Source organism: Bombus terrestris, chromosome 14 (assembly GCF_910591885.1).
Source record: "Bombus terrestris chromosome 14, iyBomTerr1.2, whole genome shotgun sequence".
NCBI classification, from domain to species: Eukaryota; Metazoa; Arthropoda; class Insecta; order Hymenoptera; family Apidae; genus Bombus; species Bombus terrestris.
In genome coordinates, this window is record NC_063282.1 from 5,242,294 (window position 1) to 5,264,210 (window position 21,917).

Consider the following 21,917-nt stretch of genomic DNA (forward strand, 5'->3'; position numbering starts at 1 on the left):
TACGAGGATGACTTGACCGCAGACAAGACTCTCCCGCCCTTTCCTAAGCCCGTTAAAACGAACTAAAATGCACTTCGTCTCGCAGGAAATCGTCGACACCTTTGATACTTCTCGAAGTACATCCAGCTTCGAAGGGAAGGTAATCGTATGACTGTCCTTTCGTCTATTAACTCGGTCGACACAAGTTATGGAACTGGATGGAAATTACGAGTTTCTAGGAAAATTTTTATTGTAGTATTTATGGTGCCCAGAGTTCTCAGAGGAATTTTCTAAAATTTGCACAAGAGTTCTTTGGGCAAAGTTCTTGAACATTTATACAAAAATTCTTCAAAATTTTAGTTAGAACGTAATATAATCATTTGATGTGGTAGTTCATGCAAGAGAGGGAAAGAAATTTTTTAACTCGAGGAAAACTGGATGCAGTTTCGTTTCATTTTATCTTCTATGAGTAACGTTCTGCAACCAGTTGCCCTCATTTCGAACGATAGATTCGGTAGTACAATTTTATTAACTTGAAATAATCGAACGTTTCACGCTCATACATCTCTTACTTGTCTATCGTGCTCAGGTTACGCTGATCTCGATTAAAAATACTATATGTGTCAATACTGTCCGCATTTCGTTCTTTTTCTCGCATGGAGAAAATTATTCGGCTTTGAGTAAATTTCGTTTATCTCTTTTTCGTGTGTGTTGTTTGTTAAAAGAAGAAAAAACAAAAGAAGACAGGGTTCTACGTAGGCACGTTTTATTATCAATAAGTAACCCCTCCACATTCTTTTTTTTCATCATTTAAAGGATCTGACGCTCAACAATACTTACAACACCGATGCAATTATCTGAGGACAGAATTAGAAAATTCGAGGGGGCAATGGATCGATTTATACAACAATCGTCAATTCTTCTCTTCTCGTTTTTAACATACAAACGATATACAAAATATATGTATAATATATATCGAAGCGACAAACGAAACCAAAAATCATTTACTAGTCGTCGGCTAAATATCGTAACGGTAAAAATTAACAATAAAAATATCTAGCCCGTCTGGTTTAATCGTGTCGCCATGAACCAGCAGCAAGACTTACTATTTACAGGAAAATATAACGTCATTTTCATTTTCTTCTTCTTCTTATTTTTCGTCTCATTTCGCTACGATTGTTTTCAATTACGATGTATTCAAGAATTCTTTGGCAAAATCAGAAAGCTTTCTATCAATCTGAATATCTTTCGTCATTTTGTTCACACGAAAAATAATATTTCTATCCTAGGCAATCTGTTTCTAACTTTCAAAATCAACATCGATCTTTAACTCTTAACTCGCTAATTACGCTCTTGTCTTTTATACTAGTAACAGTAACTGTCTGATGTATCCAATTCGTGGATGAATCAGAAAAAACGGAATATAGTTGAGCGAGAAATATTTCAAAAAGTAAATCTAGAGAGAAACATGTAATGCACTTCCTTGTTCTTGGAAGTTCTAGATTTACTTTTAAATATATTGAGGCGGAAGAATCATTCTGATATTTTTTACGAATTTCCTCCTTTTCCGTGAAAAAGTAAGAAAAGAAATCCTATAATTCTTTTAAAAATAGCTAGTTTCTTTTAAAAAAAGGAAGAAAAAAAGAAGCTGGAAAAATTATAGAATTTCGTTAGAAATTGTTAGTGCCTCGTTAAAAAAAAAAAGAAAGAACAATCGTAGAATTCTGTTAAAAATGTCGAAAAACCCGTAGGTAAACTCCGTGGCAGCTGACGAAATGTATCGAACTGGTCGCGACGCGTGTGTTCGACCGATGGATGTAAAATCCCGGTACATCCGACTCTGCGACTGGACCGCAAACTACAGTTAAGCGCAAAGAGCATAAAATGAGAATCGAGAAGATGTGCGTGCAGAGTGGATCGTAAATAAAATCCTTGTCTCTCCGTGTCGACGCGTCTCAGCGGTAAACTAGAGATAGGCGAGGCTTCCACGATGAAAAGGGGACATCGTTTCTTTCCTTTGAAAAATGAATCGAAGTTACGTTCTTTTCTTACGTATATGATGTTTCTGATTATACTATTCGAACTGGAAATCGTTCAGTTCTTCGTGAAGAGTTGAGAATTTATATTCGTTTGCAAAGTAACGAAACGATCTTTTATCTTCTTTATCGCGGGACTTTGCAAAGAGATGACGTAGATGATGATCCCTTGACATGGAACATGTCGTGGAACCTCTTTCTCGTTTTTCCTCCTTTTTCAATATCGTTCATCGTTTACGCATGCACGACGTTTATATTATCGTTTATATATGCACGATGTAACTGATTTCGCTGTACGAATTGAAAATCATTCGCTTCCTTGTGAAACTGAGAATTGGTATTTTTCTGCAAGTAAGAAAATCGTCGTTGATCTTCTTGGTAATCGTGCAATCTTTCCTATCTCTTTCTTTTTTGAAGAGAATTATGGACGCAATGCTCCTATTTATACTACTCGAAGTTGCTTCAATTTTTCGTGAAGCTGAAAACTTGCGACTTCGTTACTCGCGTAACGAAGTGATCTTTGATCTTCGCGAGAATCGTGCAATCCTTGTTACCTCTTTTTCCCTTCTTGATGAAAATTATGGATGAAGAAAGTATCTTTAAACCTTACTCCCTCGTCAAATTTCCGATCTCTTTCTCAAAGTCGATTAATGATCGTGACAATGCGATATGGTCCTTAAAACTTCAGCGAGAGGATGAATGTGGAAAATACAGCTTCTTAAAATAGAGTTAAAATCGTTCGCTGGGTGTTCCTCTTGAAAAACATCCTGAAATACAACAATCTGTCGTCTTAAACTCGTAGATTGACTCTGGTCATCAGTCTATTAACGTTCCTCTTCGTCGTAAAGTGGAAGATTTAATACTTATTGAGAATGTATTGACTGAAACCAGTTACGTTCTTCAAACAGTCATAGATTCTTTGTAAACGCTGAGAAACAGTTTCAAACATCCTTTCGAATTTCATGCAGACACTCGATTGACATTCAGTGTCTTCGATTAGCACCAAAGAAGTTCAGAATGAATTGTGAAAATACATCTGTTCCCAGATGTATTGAAGCTGTTCCTAATTGCTCGTCAACCCGTATAACACTGCAATTCGATGAAAAAGCGTGGACAGTCGTTGCTTGAGAACCTGGTCGACCGCGTACCGTGTCAACACTCTTACACCGCTGACGAAAACAGGAAGCAGCGGAATCAGTTGATCATCCTGTGAAAAATATTTTTAACATCACGCTTTTGATAAGATAAGGCGCCGATTCGAATAACAACAAGTTTAAAATCAGAGATTTCAGGCCTTTGTGATATCACAGAATTTTTATAATCGAGGCTTCTGGGTGTGAGCCGTGGAAAATACGCGGAAATCAATATGTATTCTGATATTTCAGCAACACTGAAGCTAGCCTCATCGGTAGACTGTGCATACCTATGCAAATTCATATTCCTACGAATATAATTAAAAAGTGAAATCCAGGTAGAGATTTGTTTAGCTGTTAAATATTGTCGCAGGTATTGTCGTAACTATGCTTTGGACATTTTATATAGAGACTGTTGCCTTCATTTTATATGGAAGTATTTTTATATAAGAAACTAATCTTAAAAATTAGAATAAATTATTCTAGCATTTAAGTAAAATAAAAATTAAAAATATTACTTTATACTTTTTTAACGTTTATTTTGTTTATTATTTGAATTTTTTCGTTCTCAATTATGAAATGATGGTTTTATATAAAGACACATTTTTTATCGTTAAATATTCGTGTTTCATTGAATGGAACTATCCTAGATATTTTATATATACCTTATTAAATTTCATATAAATTAATTGAAATATTTCAAAATACATAAGCGTTGTTCTCGAATGGCACTTGAAATCCTCTTTTATAAAAATTCGGGAACGTTGCAAAAAACATTTACAACTTACAGACAAAGCCAGAGTCCAATCCAAAACTGTGCTCAGCATCTCTGCCCAAGCATTCCTGTGAGCTTCGCTATCCTTGCATACATTGCTCTTCTTATGAAACGCAGATTCCTGACCTGCTATCTCTTCAGTCTCCGCGTTAGAATCACCGCCATCCTTTCTTAAAAACGGATTAGTTCTAAAGCCTCGTTTGCTTCTTTCGTAATCACGGAGCAACTCATCTATATTATCGAAAATTTTAGGTAAATCGTCCTCTTCCTTTTCTCCAATTTTCGAGGACACACGCGGAGACATCTCAAGATCGTTCGACGATTCAGACACCGTGGACCCAGCTGTTTTTCTCAGTTCCATCACCGATCTACATCGAATATTATTGGGATTGAACCTCACGAATTTCTCAGAGTCGTCGGTTTCAACTGGCTCGACGAATCTCAAGGAGCTTTTCCGAGTCAACAGACAGGCATCGCTCCTTCTTCTCTCCAACTTTGATTTCCTGAACAAATCAGTTTCGTCGTACGTCAAGCCAGTGTTCGTGGATTTGATTTCCAACACAGAAGTTCCAAAAGAGTCGACAGACTCGGTTCTTCTTAAAGAATCAAACTTGTAATACAAATTATCTCTGGTATTAATGAATCGTGAAGGTGCTGGTGTAGTGGAATTGTATTTTCCATCTATGTATCCTTCGCTGGAAGTACCGCCGGATCTATCAGGGTACACAGCCTTCTCTGTGACCGATCCTAATCTAGAGACTGGTCTAGAGTCATCGGTTTCCGGTTCAGACTGGGGACCAGAATCAGTAGAATACTCCACCGCTAGGTCAGACAGCCTAAAAGGTCTCGGATCGTCTTCACACTCTGGACCAAGCTCCTCCAATCCACTTTCATCGTCCAAATTTGGATTATAGTTCTCGATATCCTCCTGATCTTCTTGATATTCTTGATCCATTTGATCTTCCCCGTCTTTTATATCGTCTGGATCTTCGGGCAATTCGATGGGAGCTGGAGTAGCCAGAACTCTGTCATTGATCGGTTCTTTTCCTGTGATCTCTGGAAAATCGTCCGGTTGAGCTATCAGCAAAAATATCTTCCTTTCAGAAAAGCTATCTACTCTGGTGTGTCTTCCATCTTCGTCCAAAACCACTTCCACGTAACTTTCGCAAAGTTCTTCGAACGTAGTCCGTAACTGTTTTAGATATTTCGAGAGTTTTCGAAGACTCGGTTCTTTGAGAGGTTCTCTGTCGCCTGAGTTTGAAGCGAGAATCATTTTCACGGTTTCTAGACTAGCTTGCGTGTCTTCTATTTTGTGTAAACAGAGCTCGAATAGAGTGACGATCTTGATTGTCCAAGCCACTCCAGCTTGACGATAAAGATTTGCTGGTTGAGGCAGATTAGCCACCTTTTGGACCAAGAATTTTAATCCAGGACGACAGTCAAATTTTAAAGCGGTTGCGTAAGATAGATCCAAAGCTGAGAGGAAAATGTCTATGTGGTGATTGGTTAGACAAGACAGGAAACCTGGTATCATTGTTTTTGACGATGTCGATGCTGTTGATTGTGGTACGACGGTAGACAAACTGGAATCGAAGTGAACTTTGTAACTGTGTCTTAACTATGTGCAACACGTTCGCTTTTTAAAATTAAATTTAAAGTTAATTTGGATTCAATTCTAAGCTGTAAAAGAAATCTCAGAATGTTATTGTTCGTGACAGAAGTATATTAATAACGATGAAACATTGATTATCGGAACTTGTAACGATATGCGCTGTACGGATAATCGTTTATATTTCAAATTATTTAATGTGCTAATTTAATGATAATTATTACCACATAACATTCATTGACACCTATTTTTTTTAAATGTTCTTTTCTAAATTAATAATAAGTTTAATTTAAAAAATAAATTACTATTCATATAGTGGTAATGTTATGATATTTGAAAATAGATATTCTTCAAATTTCTATCTTTGCCTTAATTTCCTTGCCATAAATTTTGAATAGCTATCGTAAAATTTGATATGTAAATCTATAATCTTTTTCTGTGATAGCGAACGTGTTAAGAAGATTGATTAGAAAGATTCGTTGCTATTTATTTGAAAAATACATACCTAGGGAAAGACGAATCAGGACCTTGCAAAAGAATAATGGCGATGCAATGAAGAAGCATCTGATGGACCAAAAGGCCAACAATCAAGGCTCTGAGCTGAACTCTAACGATATAAAGGTCGGGATTGAGTGTGGAAGCCACCGAGGGTGGATACAGAAGGAAAACGTAGGATCTGTCGTCAGATCTTCTCGAAGTATCTTCGGTGCGTTGTTCCTCCAGGAGGAACACCTGAAGGCACAAGATCTTTCTTCAATATGCCTACCTAACAGGATTGAATTTTCATCGCACGATTCTTCGTAGGTCCTCGACACGAGTTTTCGTCTTTTGTCAAACGCAAATTTTTTTTCTTCGTACGTTTAATTTAACTTTTATCTCTCGATCTTATCTCTTTAATTTTCCTTTCCTCTCGTTTTTCTTATGCGTATTCGATTCGAGAAGCTACAAAAGCAATCGTGCGTGATGTCTGAAAAACAGTTGCAGATGATGGTCGTGATTTTGTGACTAAAGATGATGTTCATGTTCATCGTGACGCGATGTTCACCGTATTTTCGTGAATAATCGAAAGATCATCGAGATACGGCGGGCTCTAACTCGAACCTAACGTGATTCGATTAATTCAGTCAGTCAGTAAACATGTGTGCATTCTACGAAAGCTGCAGCTTCTAGAATAGGTGTCGTATATCTCATCACGTACATATTATGTGACAGTGAAATTCTAGCCATGGACTCAAGCCATGGATTTTAATGGTGATACGCAAGACCGTGCCAAGTTAAATTTAAATGATATCTCGGCCAACGACGGGGTCCTTTATTCTAATAATTATTTATATCTTCTATATCTGCAATTGATACGTCTGTAAGTGCAAGTAGAAACTTAATACATCTGTATTAAATCTAATATAAGATCTTCCCGATGAAAAATCTATTGAAATAAAAATATTCGGCAAATTTTTCAGGAACCGTGGTGATCGAATAATTGTAATGAAAAGGACCTCGTCGAAGAGGTTCTGCAGCCTGACCTGTGCCTTCTACCAGCGAGTGCAAACGTCTAAACGAGATGATTGATGACCAATCGCGTCGTATCAGCGTCGACAGGCTTACTTCGATTCTTTCCCATCCTTTTCTCTGTTTTCCCATACGATTTTCATCGCGCAGGCCGATGAAGGAATAAGGGTGCAATACAAGAACGCATCAGAGCGAATGATAAAAGCATATCTGTATTTGACACATTCTGCATCGAACACATTCGAGCGGTACAAAAATACATTAAAACCACGAACGTATCGACAATACGCAGTCTCAAGTACAAAGATCTTTTTCTCATTGTTTTCTCTCTCTCTCTCTCTCTCTCTTTCTCTTTCTCTCTGTCTAGTTTGGCATTTTTTTAACAAACATCTAATTGCATTGCACAATGGCATAGAATTCGGATAAAAACAGTTTAAAATACATCTTCTCGTTTATTTATTTTAAAAGAACCGTTTAAGCAACGGTTTTGTATGGTTATTAATTCTACGCCACCGTATTGCCATCAGCCATTCAGATGACAGCATAAGTACACGCAAAGCGCACGATTCACGAGGCACGTCGATGCAAAAAAATAGAAAAATCTGTGTGTCTAGAATAAACATTTAGGCTGAACCTCGTTTTAAAGCACACTGAATTTCTGACTTTTTTTCCTTTTACAACATATCATAGATTTTTCAAGTAGAGTGAGCCGCTAAGATGGCCATCTCTGCGTCTGGAAACCTGGTATTTTTGGATTTTACTCGACGAGAACTATCATATGTTATAAAAAAAAAAAAGAAAAAAAAATAGATTACAAACTCGGTGTGCTCTAAAACAAAATCGTACACGAGATTTACGATCACAATGTCGCTTGAGGAGAAAAGTTTCTCGTAAGGAACTAGATAAGGCAGAAAAGCTGCGGTTGCAGTGAATCTCGAGTCGCGAAGAACGTGGCTCTCGAAAGCAGGCCTGTCGACGACGACCACGCGTCACGAGTATATTTCTCGTCTCGGTCAAAACCGCGATGAATCGTAATCGTCGCGAATCGAAAACTCTCTAAAATATTGTTTCTCATCGTTTCATCGGTCGACAGAAGAAGAATCGATGCGATTACATTCGTTTGTCTGTTTGCTCTTTCCTATCGTTTTTTTTTTCTTTTTTTTCCTTTAATTTTTTAAATATTTTTTCATTGATTTTTTTTTTTTCTTAAAATCCATGACGTGAGTTACCGTGGGCGGCTAAAGCCAATGGGGACCCGTGTTCGACGTAGTGTTAGTGTAATCGAGGGGTGTCGTGTGCTGCCTACAACCAACGGAGTAGGAGGTAGTGTGCTGGTCGATCAGTGTCGTCTCAATGGTCATCGAATCCTGGAAAGGTGTCGTCGGCAGTGACGCCGCATTCTGTCTCTTGATCGCAGATAATACCTCGCGCAGCTGGCTCACCTGAGAGCAAGTCAGGTCAGGAGGGCACCACGTGTGACACTCTCGCAGGCAATCTTTTTTTTCTCGACATATGCGTTTTTAACCTCTACGTTATACAGAAACACTCTCTCACTCATTCACCGAATAAGTAAATCACGAATAACCATCTACATGTTGACAAAAAGAAACAGCCAATCGAAGGGTAACTGCAATAAGGAGACACCTCCACTCTCCAATAATTTGAGTAAATCAACGAAAACCAACTAAAAATCAAGCACTCAGGTCGCCCAATAAGTTTGCGTATTTTATTTCTGTATTGTTTAGATGCTTTCAGCATCGATTCCATTTCTAGTTTTTCTTAAATATCGATGGATAGTCGATCGTCGAATATTCAAGATTTTAGACACCTGCTGCATCGATCAATTTTCTATTTCATCTAACGGACCACAAATTTTGTTCTTGTTTATTTAAGATTGAATCTTTAAGATTGAAACATTTTTGGAAACTTCTTAAATCCTTCTATAATGATAAAATAATTGTGAAATAACGATAAAAGGGAACAAATACTGTATATAGCAATTGATATTGTATTTTCCTTATGAAACTCATAGTATATTCATTGATTTACCATTCAAGTATCTCTTTTAGAGTGAGCTTAATCTTCTAATCTTATCGTTTTTCATCCTCCAAAGAGTAGGAGAATATCTCATAAAGAGTATGAGCGAATCGTGACACGAACTTATTGGCCGATCTAATAGTTTTTCAAACTAGACTACTACATTACATTTATGCTCTTGTACTCTTCGATATGAAACCTTTCTTTCTCTTTCAACAGATATATTTCATATATAGGAGTTGCCTCCGTACCGCGGAAAATCCTTCGATTCGCGAGAAAAGAAGGAAACACATCGAGTCATAAAGGTTCTCTATCTAACCATCATCGATCACCGTTTTGGCGATTATCGAACGAACACGTTCAGTTGACAACTCTTGGTGGCGATTGTGAGGACACAGAGAAGCACAACGAACGTCAAACAGCCAGAAAAGTGATAATATCTTCGTCCATATTGAAGAATATTTAAATAAAAAAGCGTAACGAATCAACTTACCTGAGCAGCGAGCTGTCGCAGCCTTTCTGATTCTTCGATGGTCGCATCCCGTCGCGCTGCAACCTTGACCTGTGCAACGTCACCGTAAAAGGACTCGGATCTCGGCGAGAAAGCCATGGTCAGCTGGTGCAACTCTTGCAGGGAATTTGAACAAGCGCGGTAACAGGCGACGCCGCAAACTTCCCATTGTTCTGGGGTGAGTAGCGGCCCGCTGCTCACTAGAACGTGCCTGCGCAGACATTGCAGACATCATCGCATTGAATCATAGAAGAATCCTAAAAATTAAATCTTCCAGGTATTCAGAAACTTAGTATAATTTTTAACAGGCAAGATATTTCGCACAGGATCCCTCCAAAGTCTTAACCTGGCTGATTTATTATTTGATAGTTAAAATAACGGTTAGAATCATGTCATTGGAATTCGTGAGAAAAAATCTACAATTATTTTGTTTCGGTTATACACATATTTATATAATAGTTTATAAAGCGTGATATCTTCTAAAACAATCGCTCGAATAATTACTCGAAAGATCGGTAGCAAAACAAAGTTCATCCGCCTCAAATCACGCTACAAACTCCAATTAAAAAATTGATAAATTTTCCTCTGGGATGAAATATTCTTTATTAAATTTCTTATTAAAAAAACCAACACGGCCACTGCGATGTCCAAATTCTTATCGTCGTATCAATTCAATATTTTCTGCTTTATCTTTTTCCTAATTCTTATATCTATAATTACACGAATTGATCATTGAAGATCACTTTGAGAAGAACGAGAATATCTTTGAATACAAAGATCGTGTCTAACAATTTTGTGTAACTCGACAAATTTGTAGGACTCGTACGAATCGGGAAAATAGATCGTACGCGAATGGCTAACTCGCGAAAGGGTTAATTTCTCCGCTCGCAAACAGCAGATATAGGTTGCTACCAAGAGTGGGTGACTCTAAGATTTCAGATCAGGATCCCGTTCGTCATTCAGTGCCAGGCTAGCTATCTGCCCGCGAACCTGTCCCGTTTTTAAACTCCGCGCACGCCTGTACATCGATACTTCGCGATCGACCCCGGCTAAGATTGAATTACACGCGTGTCCATGTGTGCCGCGCATTAATATGGAGAAAACGAACGACAAACGGATCCATCCGGCCCATAGTTAGAGCAAGATAGACGGAAGAGACGGGGGCTGTCTCTTGTATACGTCCTCTTGTCGGATTTGTGTGAGTCGCTGACACGACGCTCCGGGGGTGTCGAGTGTCGGTGGCTACCTTATCCCACCGGACAGCCTGTCAAGCTTCGTTATCATCTTACACGCACGCTACGCCGGTAACGACGATATATCTAACCTCCGTCGATGGACATTCCAACGAACCTCCGCGTTATGATTCACCCTTTCTCTCTTCTGATCGATCCTCGTCCTCTTCGAACCTTCTCTTTTCCTTCGATTCTTTCAATCATCATAGGAGATCTCAATCGATCTTCGTACTTCTCCAAGCTCTTCCACCTTCCACTGGAGACTCTTTCAATTAACATGGGTGTAAGTTTGGTAGCAATGCGTACATTTAATCGTTTTCTTTTCTTTCTTAACTTGGTAAAACAGATTAGTTCGCAATGATGATTAAAATGAGTTAGATCTTGAATCTTCGATCTTTGAATTCTGATCCATGTTTTTGGAACCTCGTTCGGTTTTCGTTCGATTTCCTTAATTAGTGTACGAGCATCGGTGTATCAGTAATGGGAAATGGATCCTCGAAATGGATGAACGATTGATAGATTTTCTGATTTAACGAAACAGGTCGATTCTTCGAGTTAGATTAGGTTTTCAACGGTGAGAAGAATGGAGCGCCTTCTTTGCGACTCGGTGATCTTAATTCGATAGTGAGTCATCAAGCGTTGGAACGAATAGAGGACTTTGATCTCGATCCGTGTTAATATATTGCGCGTACATATGTCCCAGCTCGCAGAGGTTTCAAACTTTTAAATAATTTTTATAGTCCTAGGTTTCGATCAAAAGATACTTACCTAATACAGGCGCAACCTAGACGAGCTATACTCTCCGTGGGTTGGACCACGCATTCCGCCATTACTAGCAACAATTGCTTCAACATCAACGTCGTAGCTGATAAATAGGCGTTGTTTCTAAGTACCTCGGGTCCTAAAATCCATTTGCAAACGCGAATTATAAATTTATCTCGTCGAAATTGTCTCTTCTCTCTGCCTTAAGCACCACGTGTTATTAACCCTCATCGAATCAATCATCGAATTCTTCTATTTCAATCTTGCTTTTATTTCAATAAAGAAGACAAAAATTTAACGTGAAATTTAAACGAGAAATCTACAAATCTGCATATCAACGACAGCTATTTTATTCTTTAAGACACTTTCAGATAACTCGAGATACTTTTTGATCAGAGCGAAATAAGATCGGCTAGAAAATGACCGAGAGAACGTAACAAGGTTGGTGATATGTTAATTACCTTGTAAATGAGTTAAGTAATCAACAACCAAATCCGTAGTCAGTCCACAGCATTGTTTAAAATTAGGCGCGAAATTGTCCCATCCTCTGAAGATCTTCGACGTCCTCCTCAACCAGTTCTGCACCATAGGCAGAAGCAGGTGATTGACACAGTATAAACCAAACGTTGGCCCAGGAACATTCAACGTGTCTCTCAGTAAATGGAACAAGGTTTCCAACGCGTGAGGTTGATAACGTTTAGGGCAAATCATGGTAGCGCTTGCTAGGCCTTCGATCAAAATATACCAGACTCTCAGAATGCCACTTGGCTTGTCCATACTTTGCAGAGTTGTAATTGTATGAACGTTATCCATTAATACGTCGTGTGGCCTTTCAGGTATAGTCTCCTGCATCGATTCAGCGTGTTTATCGAATCTGATCAGCTCGGAATTGGGTATCGTAGGATCGACGTATTGAGGAATGGTCGAAACTTGGATTCTTTGAGCTGAGTGGAAAATCGGGCAAGCTGGCATACCATACATCGATGCAAGAATATCAGAACAGCTGAGAAGATATTTCAGACTTTCGACGCAGAGTCTCATTCTTCTGGATTCTGCAACGTCGATCTGATCCTGATCATCCTGGTGACCCTCCGTGTCACCGATTCCACGAACGTGCTTCAGCAGACATAGAATGCAATCTAGCGCCGCATTGGCGAATACAAGCGTGTTGTCCGTGGATAGGAATACCCTGAAGACCTCCAGGAGTGGCGCAGATTCGACAGAATCTGAATTACCAACTGAAGCTACGCGTAGCGCTCCGAAAAGAGGTCGCCAGCCTGATCGAATCTCGGTTCTGTTGGTCTCGACGAACTCACAGATGCAACTGACGATCTGGAAGGAATTTATAATTCTTTTTCGTCGATTTGAGCCTTCGCTGATTTAACAAAATGGGGGGGAATTCAGTGCGAAGAATTTAGAAAACAGTTACGCTTCTTTATCGCGAAGAGCTTTTGGATTTTATATTGCTTTTTTATCGACTTAACGCTTTGGTAATACATTAAAGTAATCAAGTATTGAAAATGAACTATCTAAGAAATAATTATTCTCTAATAAATTGCTTTCACCGATTTTTTTAAATCTATAACGCTTTCATTTTGATTCTATAATAATGTAAAATAACGGAGAATTCAGTATATTTAGAAAATAATTATTTCTTTATTGTCAAAGACCCACCCTTTGCATTTCTGGTGTCAAATACAAAAAATATGTAATTTTCCCACTTTTTATAGAAGATGTATATTAATATTGGGTACGATGATCAGACTGTGGATTTTTATCCATTTGTGAGGAATTTAAAGATACGAAAATGCACAAAATGCATATAGAATAGCAAAAATGTATGAAATATGTAAAATAGTGTAGTCATTATAATACTTAATAAATAAAACAAACCTGCTTAGGTTCCATTTCTTTAATGATGTTTATAAAAATATTAATTTGCATGAATATTCGCAGTCTAATGATGACATTTAAGATTTGAAATTTATAGCAATGTACTTGAATGTATATAATAATACTTTGTTGCTATATATTGAGGTTTCACTCGAGCTACACTATGATAAGGTTAAAGACAAACAATGACTCACTTGATCCTGAACGTCACTGTCGCATAGTTCTAGGCACAATAGGTTCTCGAAAGGTTTGAAAAGAGCCTCGTTGAAATGGAAATGAGGCAATTCCACTTGCTCGTTCAGCAAAGCTGCCATCGAGTCGTGAATGCATTGTACTGCTTTTTTTGAAATGCCACGGTCCTTGTGACAAGCTGCCTCCATAAAGTGCGGCCCTAGGATACTCCAAACCTGAAATACGCATATCCAATTTAGAAACTTTGAAACGCATCTCGTTTATAAAATCTTGAATCTGCTGAGATTCCTGAATATTTTATTTTTTACTATTTCTCAACTTAACTTATTAACCACCTCTTAAGTAGCATTTCTACAATCACGAAACTAAAAGTTGAAGAAATTTTCTAGCAAGTAGGAAAATACGATTCTGTCAAAAATGACACAAAAATACAGCTCTTAAAGAATGAACGATTCTCTCACCCTCATTATATGAATCAGAGGTCTTCCACTCTTCACGCACTTCAACATAACTTCTCCTAATCGAGCCAAGAGCAGCACATTCATTTCGTTTTCTCTGGGTTTGCTTCTTCTCCACCAGAACCTCTTATTGTCTTTGAGACCATCCGTGGTTTTGAATAACTGAGCTTTACTAGCTCTGCAAAGAGCAGACAAGAATAGACATAACGCTTTAAGGTTCAACTTTAGCGCAGCATTTTCAAATAGCCTGTCGACTTGTTGGGATAAAACGCAGATAATTTTTGCGGCATAGTCTGCAGGAAGTATTCCATTAAATTGACTGTCCGCGTTCGATTCTTGGATTATTTCTGGGATTGTGTCTGTACTGGAGTTTTGTGTATATGGACTGGATAGAAAACTGTAGACATCGACACTAAAATAATAAACTGTCTTTTAGTAATGAAGAGTTTAGTCGATTCATCGAGAATCAAAATTTTCTATACGCTTTACCAAGTTTCTTCTTCCTCGGTGATGTTGAAATTAAGTTTTAGCCTATCTTGGCTTCCCTTTGGATCTCCATTCAAACTATCTTTCTTGTCTTTCTTCTGCTGAGTCTTAGGCAGCGATGGATTCTGATTTTTTCCGAAGAAATCATGTTCCAATTTGCTCACGTACAAACAACACCTTTTTAAAGTATAAAGCTACTTAATCAGTTGCTACCAATATTTAATAAAATAAAATTAACCAGTACTTTATAAATTCGATAGGTTGGATAGAAATTGGAAAATATTTCAATCGTTAGCGATGTCTTACGTGAAAACATGAGGCCAGCAATCGCTGCCATGACTTCCAAGTTCTAAACCCTTGCCCAGAAGTACGTCCATACTCAACGCGTGCGATGTGTGAATATTAGTTGCTCTGTTTTGTAATTTCAGGCGCAGAACATCCTTCGTCCTCGTGATTTTCGAAATAGACTGCTCTGTACAGGCTGCTTTCACCAGCAGAGCGAAGATGGAACCACAACGATTCTGCAGACCTAATTAACGAGAAAATAAATTTCAATAAGAATAATTGGAAATGAAAGTCGGAAGAAATAAAAACTGGAATCCCTATACGTATTGAGAACATCTGTATGTATATCCTCAGTTATTTAGAGTAATTTATTAAGCAATTTATTAAGAAATAATACTGACCAAGTACATTGCTCAAAATTGCAGCTTTATGAAGACCTTCCAATGACAAGATCACGGTATCCCTGATACCTCGTCTATCACCGTCTCTGCTCAGTATTCCCTTGTTATTTTGTTCCTTAGGAGGATTCAATCCTGTCGTCAACACAGTCATCATGCTTCCCCAACAACACGTCAATACTCTTCTCGAAAGCTTCGCTCCTGCTTCTGCTTCCGATGTTGGTTCGCTTCGAGATAGCTGAGCTTTTTCCAATCGTATGTAGTCAGACAAAAGTTGTCCGCCTCTCTGGCTTCCAGGAATCCCATCAACATCTTACGAAAGTAAATGTATCTATTAGTTTTCAGAATTTACAGTCTTCGATCATCGAATCAAGGACACGTACCAAAATTTTATTTTTCTTCCCCAAACTTTAGTATTATATCGCAAAGAGTAAATTATCCTTGGTTGGAAAAAAGTTTGATACTTACCAAAATGATACTTGATACAAGACATTGTTCCATACATATAAGAATTCGTGGGAAAAGCCGAGAAATTGTTATTTAGAAAGTCCTTAAATTATCATTACAAAATTCTTATTCATTCTGTTAGAAATTTTGAATGGTCCTAATTCGATGGCCAGAGACTCGACAATCTCGTTTCAGATCATAGAAAATTGATTTACCAGTTAATACGTTTATCAGAGCACTGTTATCCGTGTAGTGCGGATTATAGCCACATTTCTCGAGTAAATTACACGCCAGAACTTGTTGGTAAAGTTCAGACAACCAGGTTGCCGAAAGATAGACTAGAACTCCAGATCCGTGTACTTCTTCCACAAATTGTTCCTAGAGAATGCGACAGGAGTTTTTGAGAAATTATCAGAATTGCAGAAAACCATTTAAACGATGTGTTAGACGTCATTGATACCTCACTGATGGGGACCTGACGATTATCCTCGTGATAGTAATTAATCCTAATCAACTTCAAGTTCAACAATAATGCCGCATAGGTGGCCAAGTAAATTCCATCGGCGTTCATGATCGTAATCAAGGCACATGAATCTGTACTGGTGTCCGTCTGTTCCTGCATCTTTTGTTGTGCTGTGAAAACTCCTGTAAACGCAATGTCGTTTCATCTTTTGGTTTTGGAATTTATAAAGGAGAATTAAATAACTGACGAAGCTTATAAGTAGCAACTAGAAGAATTATAAATAGCACATATAATAAGATTGTGGATGTTCATGCAAATTTATATTTTTACGAATAGAATTATTAGTATTAAAGGAATAAAATGTTCAAATGGAAATTTCTTTCATTCGTCATTAAATATTATAAGAATTTGTAACATTACATATTGTACTTTGAATATTTCATATATTTTAATACATTGATGCATTTTGTGCGTCTTTATATCTTGAAATTTCTCATAAATGCGTAAACGTCCACAATTTACTAAAGACGAAACGGAATATTGGAAAAACAACGTTAGATAAAATAAAGGAACATAAAAAATTATTGCGACATCCACTCTATTTTCTAGACTTAACACGGACGAATTTTCATTTAACATAGTCGCTACAAAATTTTATAAAGAATAGAAAATTTAGCCTAATGAAAACTGTCAAAGCAGTAACCAAATATTTCGCATCAAAATCCTAATAATTTTCTAAGAAAGCACAATTCAGAATTCGAGAATTACCAAAAAGTTGGGACATGGTCTCGGGAAGCAACAGACAATACATTATCCGTCAGTAAACACGATAAAATCAACATTATTCTGGGCAAGAATCAATTTCTCGTGTATGCTATTATCATACCTTGACAATATTCCGAAGCAAAATTCTGCAGAGCTTCGTCGACTTCTATATTGCTTCTGAGACTCAAAACCATAGGGATCAAGTCACTTTTCAATGTCCTGACGAACTTTCTAGCATTATGCCTTTCCATATCCACGTTGCATTCATCAGCCACCTGACGACCCACGTGAAGACACTTTGGTAATTTTTCTAATCTCAATCTCTCCCTTTCGTTCTCTATCGCGTAGTCGTTGTCTTCCAAGCTATTTTCTTCTTGAACCTCGTCAGATTCGTTCTGAGGACCTTCTGTGTCCGTGGAATCACCATCTTCCGATGGACCGTGCCCCGAGGAGTCAGAATCGGAGCCTATTCCCTTCTTCATGAGCTCCAATTGCTCTCTGAAAGCAAATCAAAGAGCTTTTTATGGGCTTTCTAATTACATTTTTTAACAATACATCTACGAAGCACTTCATCAACCTATTCAATGTTAATTTAGTCCTCTGCACTTACGAAATGTAGTAACATCTGTCTGTCTAGTAATTCTATGAAGAAATGTAAAATTGTAAAATTAATCGCGTAATTGAAATTTATGAGAGAAAAATTTATGATTACTTGTTGGTTATCATTGAAGAACATTAGGTATCACCACTGAACGCATCTATTTATCAATATTTGTACTTTATAACGTTTCACAGAGTAATTATTCGACAAAGAATTTACGAAAAAGATAGTGTTCCTTTAAATCACACAGTGTTCCTTACAATATTTTACAGTATTAAAATTCACCTGTATGTTTTCGGCAACCGTGCCATGCACTGATAAGTCAAAGGTCCTTTGTAGTCGCAGGATTCCAAGTCTTCGTACAAGCTATTGATCGTGCACGTGTAGGTGTGATTAATAGCTTTCCCCTCGCATAATTCCTGAAGAGCGGAGAGCATTGCAACCACGCACGACACACTAGCGTGCAATGTACTTAAACCACCAGTTGTTGATTCTTCGATGGAATCCATTGCTCTATATTTTTAATTATTATCAAATTAATAATCTCCTTTTATTTTAGATGAAGGACTTTAGTATAGTGACTCACAATCTCATCAAGGCCATGTCGCTCTGAATATGACTAGATTTATCTTCTTCCACCAATAATGGACCAGCAAAATCAACGATTCGACTAGGACTTCGTAATAGCTCTTTCAAAGCTTTCAAAGATTCTAAGCGTTGCTGAGGTGGAGGATACAGTAACATTCTGTGAAATACTGATTCTAAAACTGGACGAAGGGGTCCCACGCAGCCTACTAATCGAACTAATTCTGTTCCAATGCTATAAGTATAAAAATTGTCAAATTTCACTTTCAAATTACTTTAAACATCAAATTTTTTATGCATCATAATTAAACTGCGAATATTTATACATTTATAGGAAGTTTAAAGATATACAGTGAGTACATTTTTATTCTACTGTCCTTTGCAAATGAATTAAATAACTTACTTATCTTACTATTTTAAAGCTTTTGTTCTTTTGTCAAAAATCGTTAATATAGTATTATATATGCGTTTTTACATTCTTTAAATTATTCAATGATTTCTTGTGAAACAGATTTTCCAACTAATGTATTCCAATATTAATGACATAATAAATATTCTAGCATTGTAATAGAAGTGTAACATTGTATAAATATCCGTCTAATAATAATATTAAATTTTACAACTACTGTATCTAAAATTATGTACCTATAAACAGTTTTAGCCTGGTGACTATCGAAGCTCAAAGAAGTGGCCAAGTATCCAGATCCTCTTCCAATTTCGTTCTCTTTTCCTTCCCTAGACGTGAACGTCTTGTCGACCCTCGGGGTACCTAGGAAAGCTATCAGTGCAGGACAGAATTTCTGCCAAAGGAAGGTGGTAAAATGTGCGTTCGTATGAATTTTCTGCGGCAAGGAGGATATCAAGGTATGCAGACATTCCAAAAGAAACACCACGGTGTTTCCATTTCTTCCATTACTGTAATAAGGTTTCCTAAAATTGATGTGTATTCGTATAAAATTAATATTTTTTCCCCTTACTTCTGAGCTTCGTCCAATTTGCTACAGATGTATTGAAGAATTGGCAGAGCTTCGTTGAAACAGGAGACACCTCTTTCCCATAAATTCTTATTCTTCTTTGCATTCTCGTCCATTTCTTGACATTCCTCGTCTGTGAAAAGTAAGATATTTTTACTAATTAGTAGCGAAGATTAATAGCGTATTAAATAGATCTTTATACGTTTAAATTAAAAATTTTCAAATTATAAATATAAAAAATGATATAAAATATATAGAATGTTCAATATCAACATAAATACAAGCAAATATCCAAAGTATGTGTAGATATAGTGTAGTAATATCCAAGTATAAGATATACAAATATTCAAAGTATTTGAAATATCTAAATATCGAAAATATTCAAATGCTTTGCTCAAGTTTGATTTATTTTAGCCACATTCGTAAAAATACAAATTCACATAAGCAAACATCCTATTAATGAATTCTACTAACGTTCAAGAAAAAATCCTCGAAAATGTTTCAAAGGAAACAGCTTATCAATCACGGAATTCGCAAAGAACGTTTCACTAGTCACGCGAGCAGAGATTTATTGATCAAACTTTCGTTGAACTTCACGATGGAGTATCTGATAAATTCCAGAAATAATCACAAGGACAATCACGAAATTCTAGAACGTACTATGGATAATAGCATTGAATGAAATTACCTAGGAATAGGCAAAAAGACCGTAACGTTTGACTGGTTGCAGCTTGAGCCGCGGTCCTCACCGCTTGATTCCCATTTTCAAAAGCCTCGCAGCAAGTAGTGAGAATGGCGATTATTAAACGACCGTTCATTGTCCAGTAAGAGGAACAGGCAACTTGTAACAGAACCTATACAAATTAATATGTCGTGGAATATTTCTTAATTAGTTTCGATGAATTTTAATCCTCGACCAGAATCGTGGCTGACCATCGCAACTTACTTAATTTTAATTTCTATTTTGCACTTTAGTCGACAAAGATCATTGATTGCCATTATCACGTAGAGTGTAAAATAAAAAATAAAATTAAATGTCTTAAACGATTCAGTAACGATACCAGTTGAGTGTTAGACCTGCTGGAGTCCTTGAATTTTTATGTCTGAATGCCACGCTCCCGTTTTAATAAACAAAAATAGATTTAATGTTTCAACAAAATCTTTGGTTAAAAGATTGTGAAAGATTAGATCAATCAAAGATTTTATTTTTTCCTCGGATTTAAGAAATTTATTACCGATAGAAAAATGCGTCAAAAATAACGCAAAGAACGCAGCAGGGTTAAAAAAGGGTTAAATTTAGGCTCACTTTTAGCATGTCCGTCTGCGTGTCGTCAGATTGGGATAACATGGAACTCATTGCGTGCAACATTTGCGCGGGTAGCCAAAGAGAATCATCCTCTGGCTCGTACGGTGATTGGAATCTATCATCCCTTAACATTTTCTGAATTCAAAACGTTTATATTAATTACAGATTATTGACTTTGAGTAGATTGCGGATGTTTATGCAAATGTGTATTTTATGAATGAAAGGAAGACATCTAAGTGGAGATTTATTTCACTCGCTAAATATTACGAGTAATATATTTGGAGTGTTTTATGTACTTTTGTATATTTTATTTCAATCTAAATTTTGTATAAATGCATAAAAATCCGCAGTCCAATTATGAGGAGATTTGAATAAAAAATTCTAATTGACTTTAGACTTATATCCATCGTCTATTAAAAAACAGCACCGTGAAGTAACACACAGTTGTGTGTCTCGGATTAAAACGAAGAACAGTAAAGAAATATCATGTTACAGCTGGTCACTGATATCGTACCCTTTATCGCAGAGTTCCTTCCCGCGGGCGAATACGTCATTTACATGTATACGATACTAAACTGGCACAATATGGACAAAAAGAAGAAAGAGAAATTCAATGAAATACTCACATGTAATCCGGACAGACCAAATGCAACGAATTTGCTCCTCTTCGTTTCTAGTGCTAGCTGAAAGGTATGTAGACATTTTGCTCGTAATTCGTGGGGTGGATCGCGTAGTAATCCCTGCTGTTTGTCCAAGAAGTCTACACAAACATGTTAAATTAATTAAACAAATAAAGTAAAATATATCGTTTGTTTCAGAATCCTACTTATCATAAATTGATAAAAAAGAGCTTTTTATCAATATAAGAATTATAATTGACAAGTCAATGGTGGATAAGGTACTGTAGGGCGAGTATAATTATCACAAGTATCGATCAGCTTTAAATTTATGGAGCAAGGGTGATCATCTTATCATAAGTAATATATAAAACGAATCTTTTAAATCTACTCACCATACGCTTCTTGCGCAGACTTCCGCAAATTTTGTAATTTTGCATTGCTTGATTCTCGGACGATCTGCAGCAGAAGATCCTCCATGTCACGGTGGACTAACACGCGACTGATCGATAACGGGAGTGCCAATGCACGCTTGGCTGTACGCGCGCACCCAGGGCCGTAGAAACTGCCTCGCACAAGGAAAATTCATTTTCGTTTTAGAAAATTAAATAACCCTCAAAATCCTCAATATCTCACCATGCAACACTAATTTAACAATATAAATATATAGTAAATTAATTTTCTTAATAACAAACCACAGCTAGTTACGTATAAATTTCTACCACTATTATTGAAATATTCTACATTTAATATACACGCCGCACGTACATAAACACCTACCATAGTCATTTTATAACTTTATTAAGAGATTGAAATTAAAGTTGACATCCTCCTTGTAACCTTCTTTATTAGAAAATCGATTAA

The 21,917-nt window shown here is 37.0% G+C and overlaps 1 protein-coding gene across 3 annotated transcripts; it reads right to left on the minus strand.

Moving 5' to 3' along the window:
* Window positions 1-485: 485 nt before the first annotated feature.
* LOC100644378 (brefeldin A-inhibited guanine nucleotide-exchange protein 3) lies at window positions 486-21,588 on the minus strand. Of its 3 annotated transcripts, none has more exons than XM_012316148.3 (22): window positions 21,449-21,588; window positions 21,063-21,196; window positions 20,437-20,571; window positions 19,819-19,984; window positions 19,134-19,263; window positions 18,802-19,071; window positions 18,158-18,391; window positions 17,857-18,084; window positions 17,092-17,468; window positions 16,203-16,387; window positions 15,958-16,120; window positions 15,299-15,607; window positions 14,919-15,141; window positions 14,616-14,789; window positions 14,130-14,538; window positions 13,671-13,883; window positions 12,045-12,915; window positions 11,590-11,722; window positions 9,572-9,800; window positions 6,038-6,264; window positions 3,937-5,506; window positions 486-3,222 (listed from the first exon to the last, which is right to left on the minus strand). In XM_012316148.3, the coding sequence occupies exons 1-22, from the start codon at window positions 21,531-21,533 to the stop codon at window positions 3,079-3,081; spliced, it is 6,609 nt and encodes a 2,202-aa protein (XP_012171538.2). In that variant the 5' UTR covers window positions 21,534-21,588; the 3' UTR covers window positions 486-3,078. The 3 variants fall into 3 exon arrangements, with proteins under 3 accessions (XP_012171538.2, XP_012171537.2, XP_003400598.2); XM_012316147.3 differs by having other exon boundaries at window positions 16,203-16,375; window positions 18,802-19,086; XM_003400550.4 differs by having other exon boundaries at window positions 18,802-19,086.
* Between the last annotated feature and the right edge of the window lie 329 nt (window positions 21,589-21,917).

Bases quoted from the DNA above. Each gene is read 5' to 3' on its own strand.
- LOC100644378 (XM_003400550.4), bottom strand. From the start codon at position 21,533: ATGGAGGATCTTCTGCTGCAGATCGTCCGAGAATCAAGCAATGCAAAA. The intron at 17,469-17,856 runs GTGAATTTTAAT...ATTTGCTTTCAG, and splicing joins CGGTTGCCGAAAACATACAG to AGAGCAATTGGAGCTCATGA. The intron at 16,388-17,091 runs GTATGATAATAG...TTGCGTTTACAG, and splicing joins TGCTTCGGAATATTGTCAAG to GAGTTTTCACAGCACAACAA.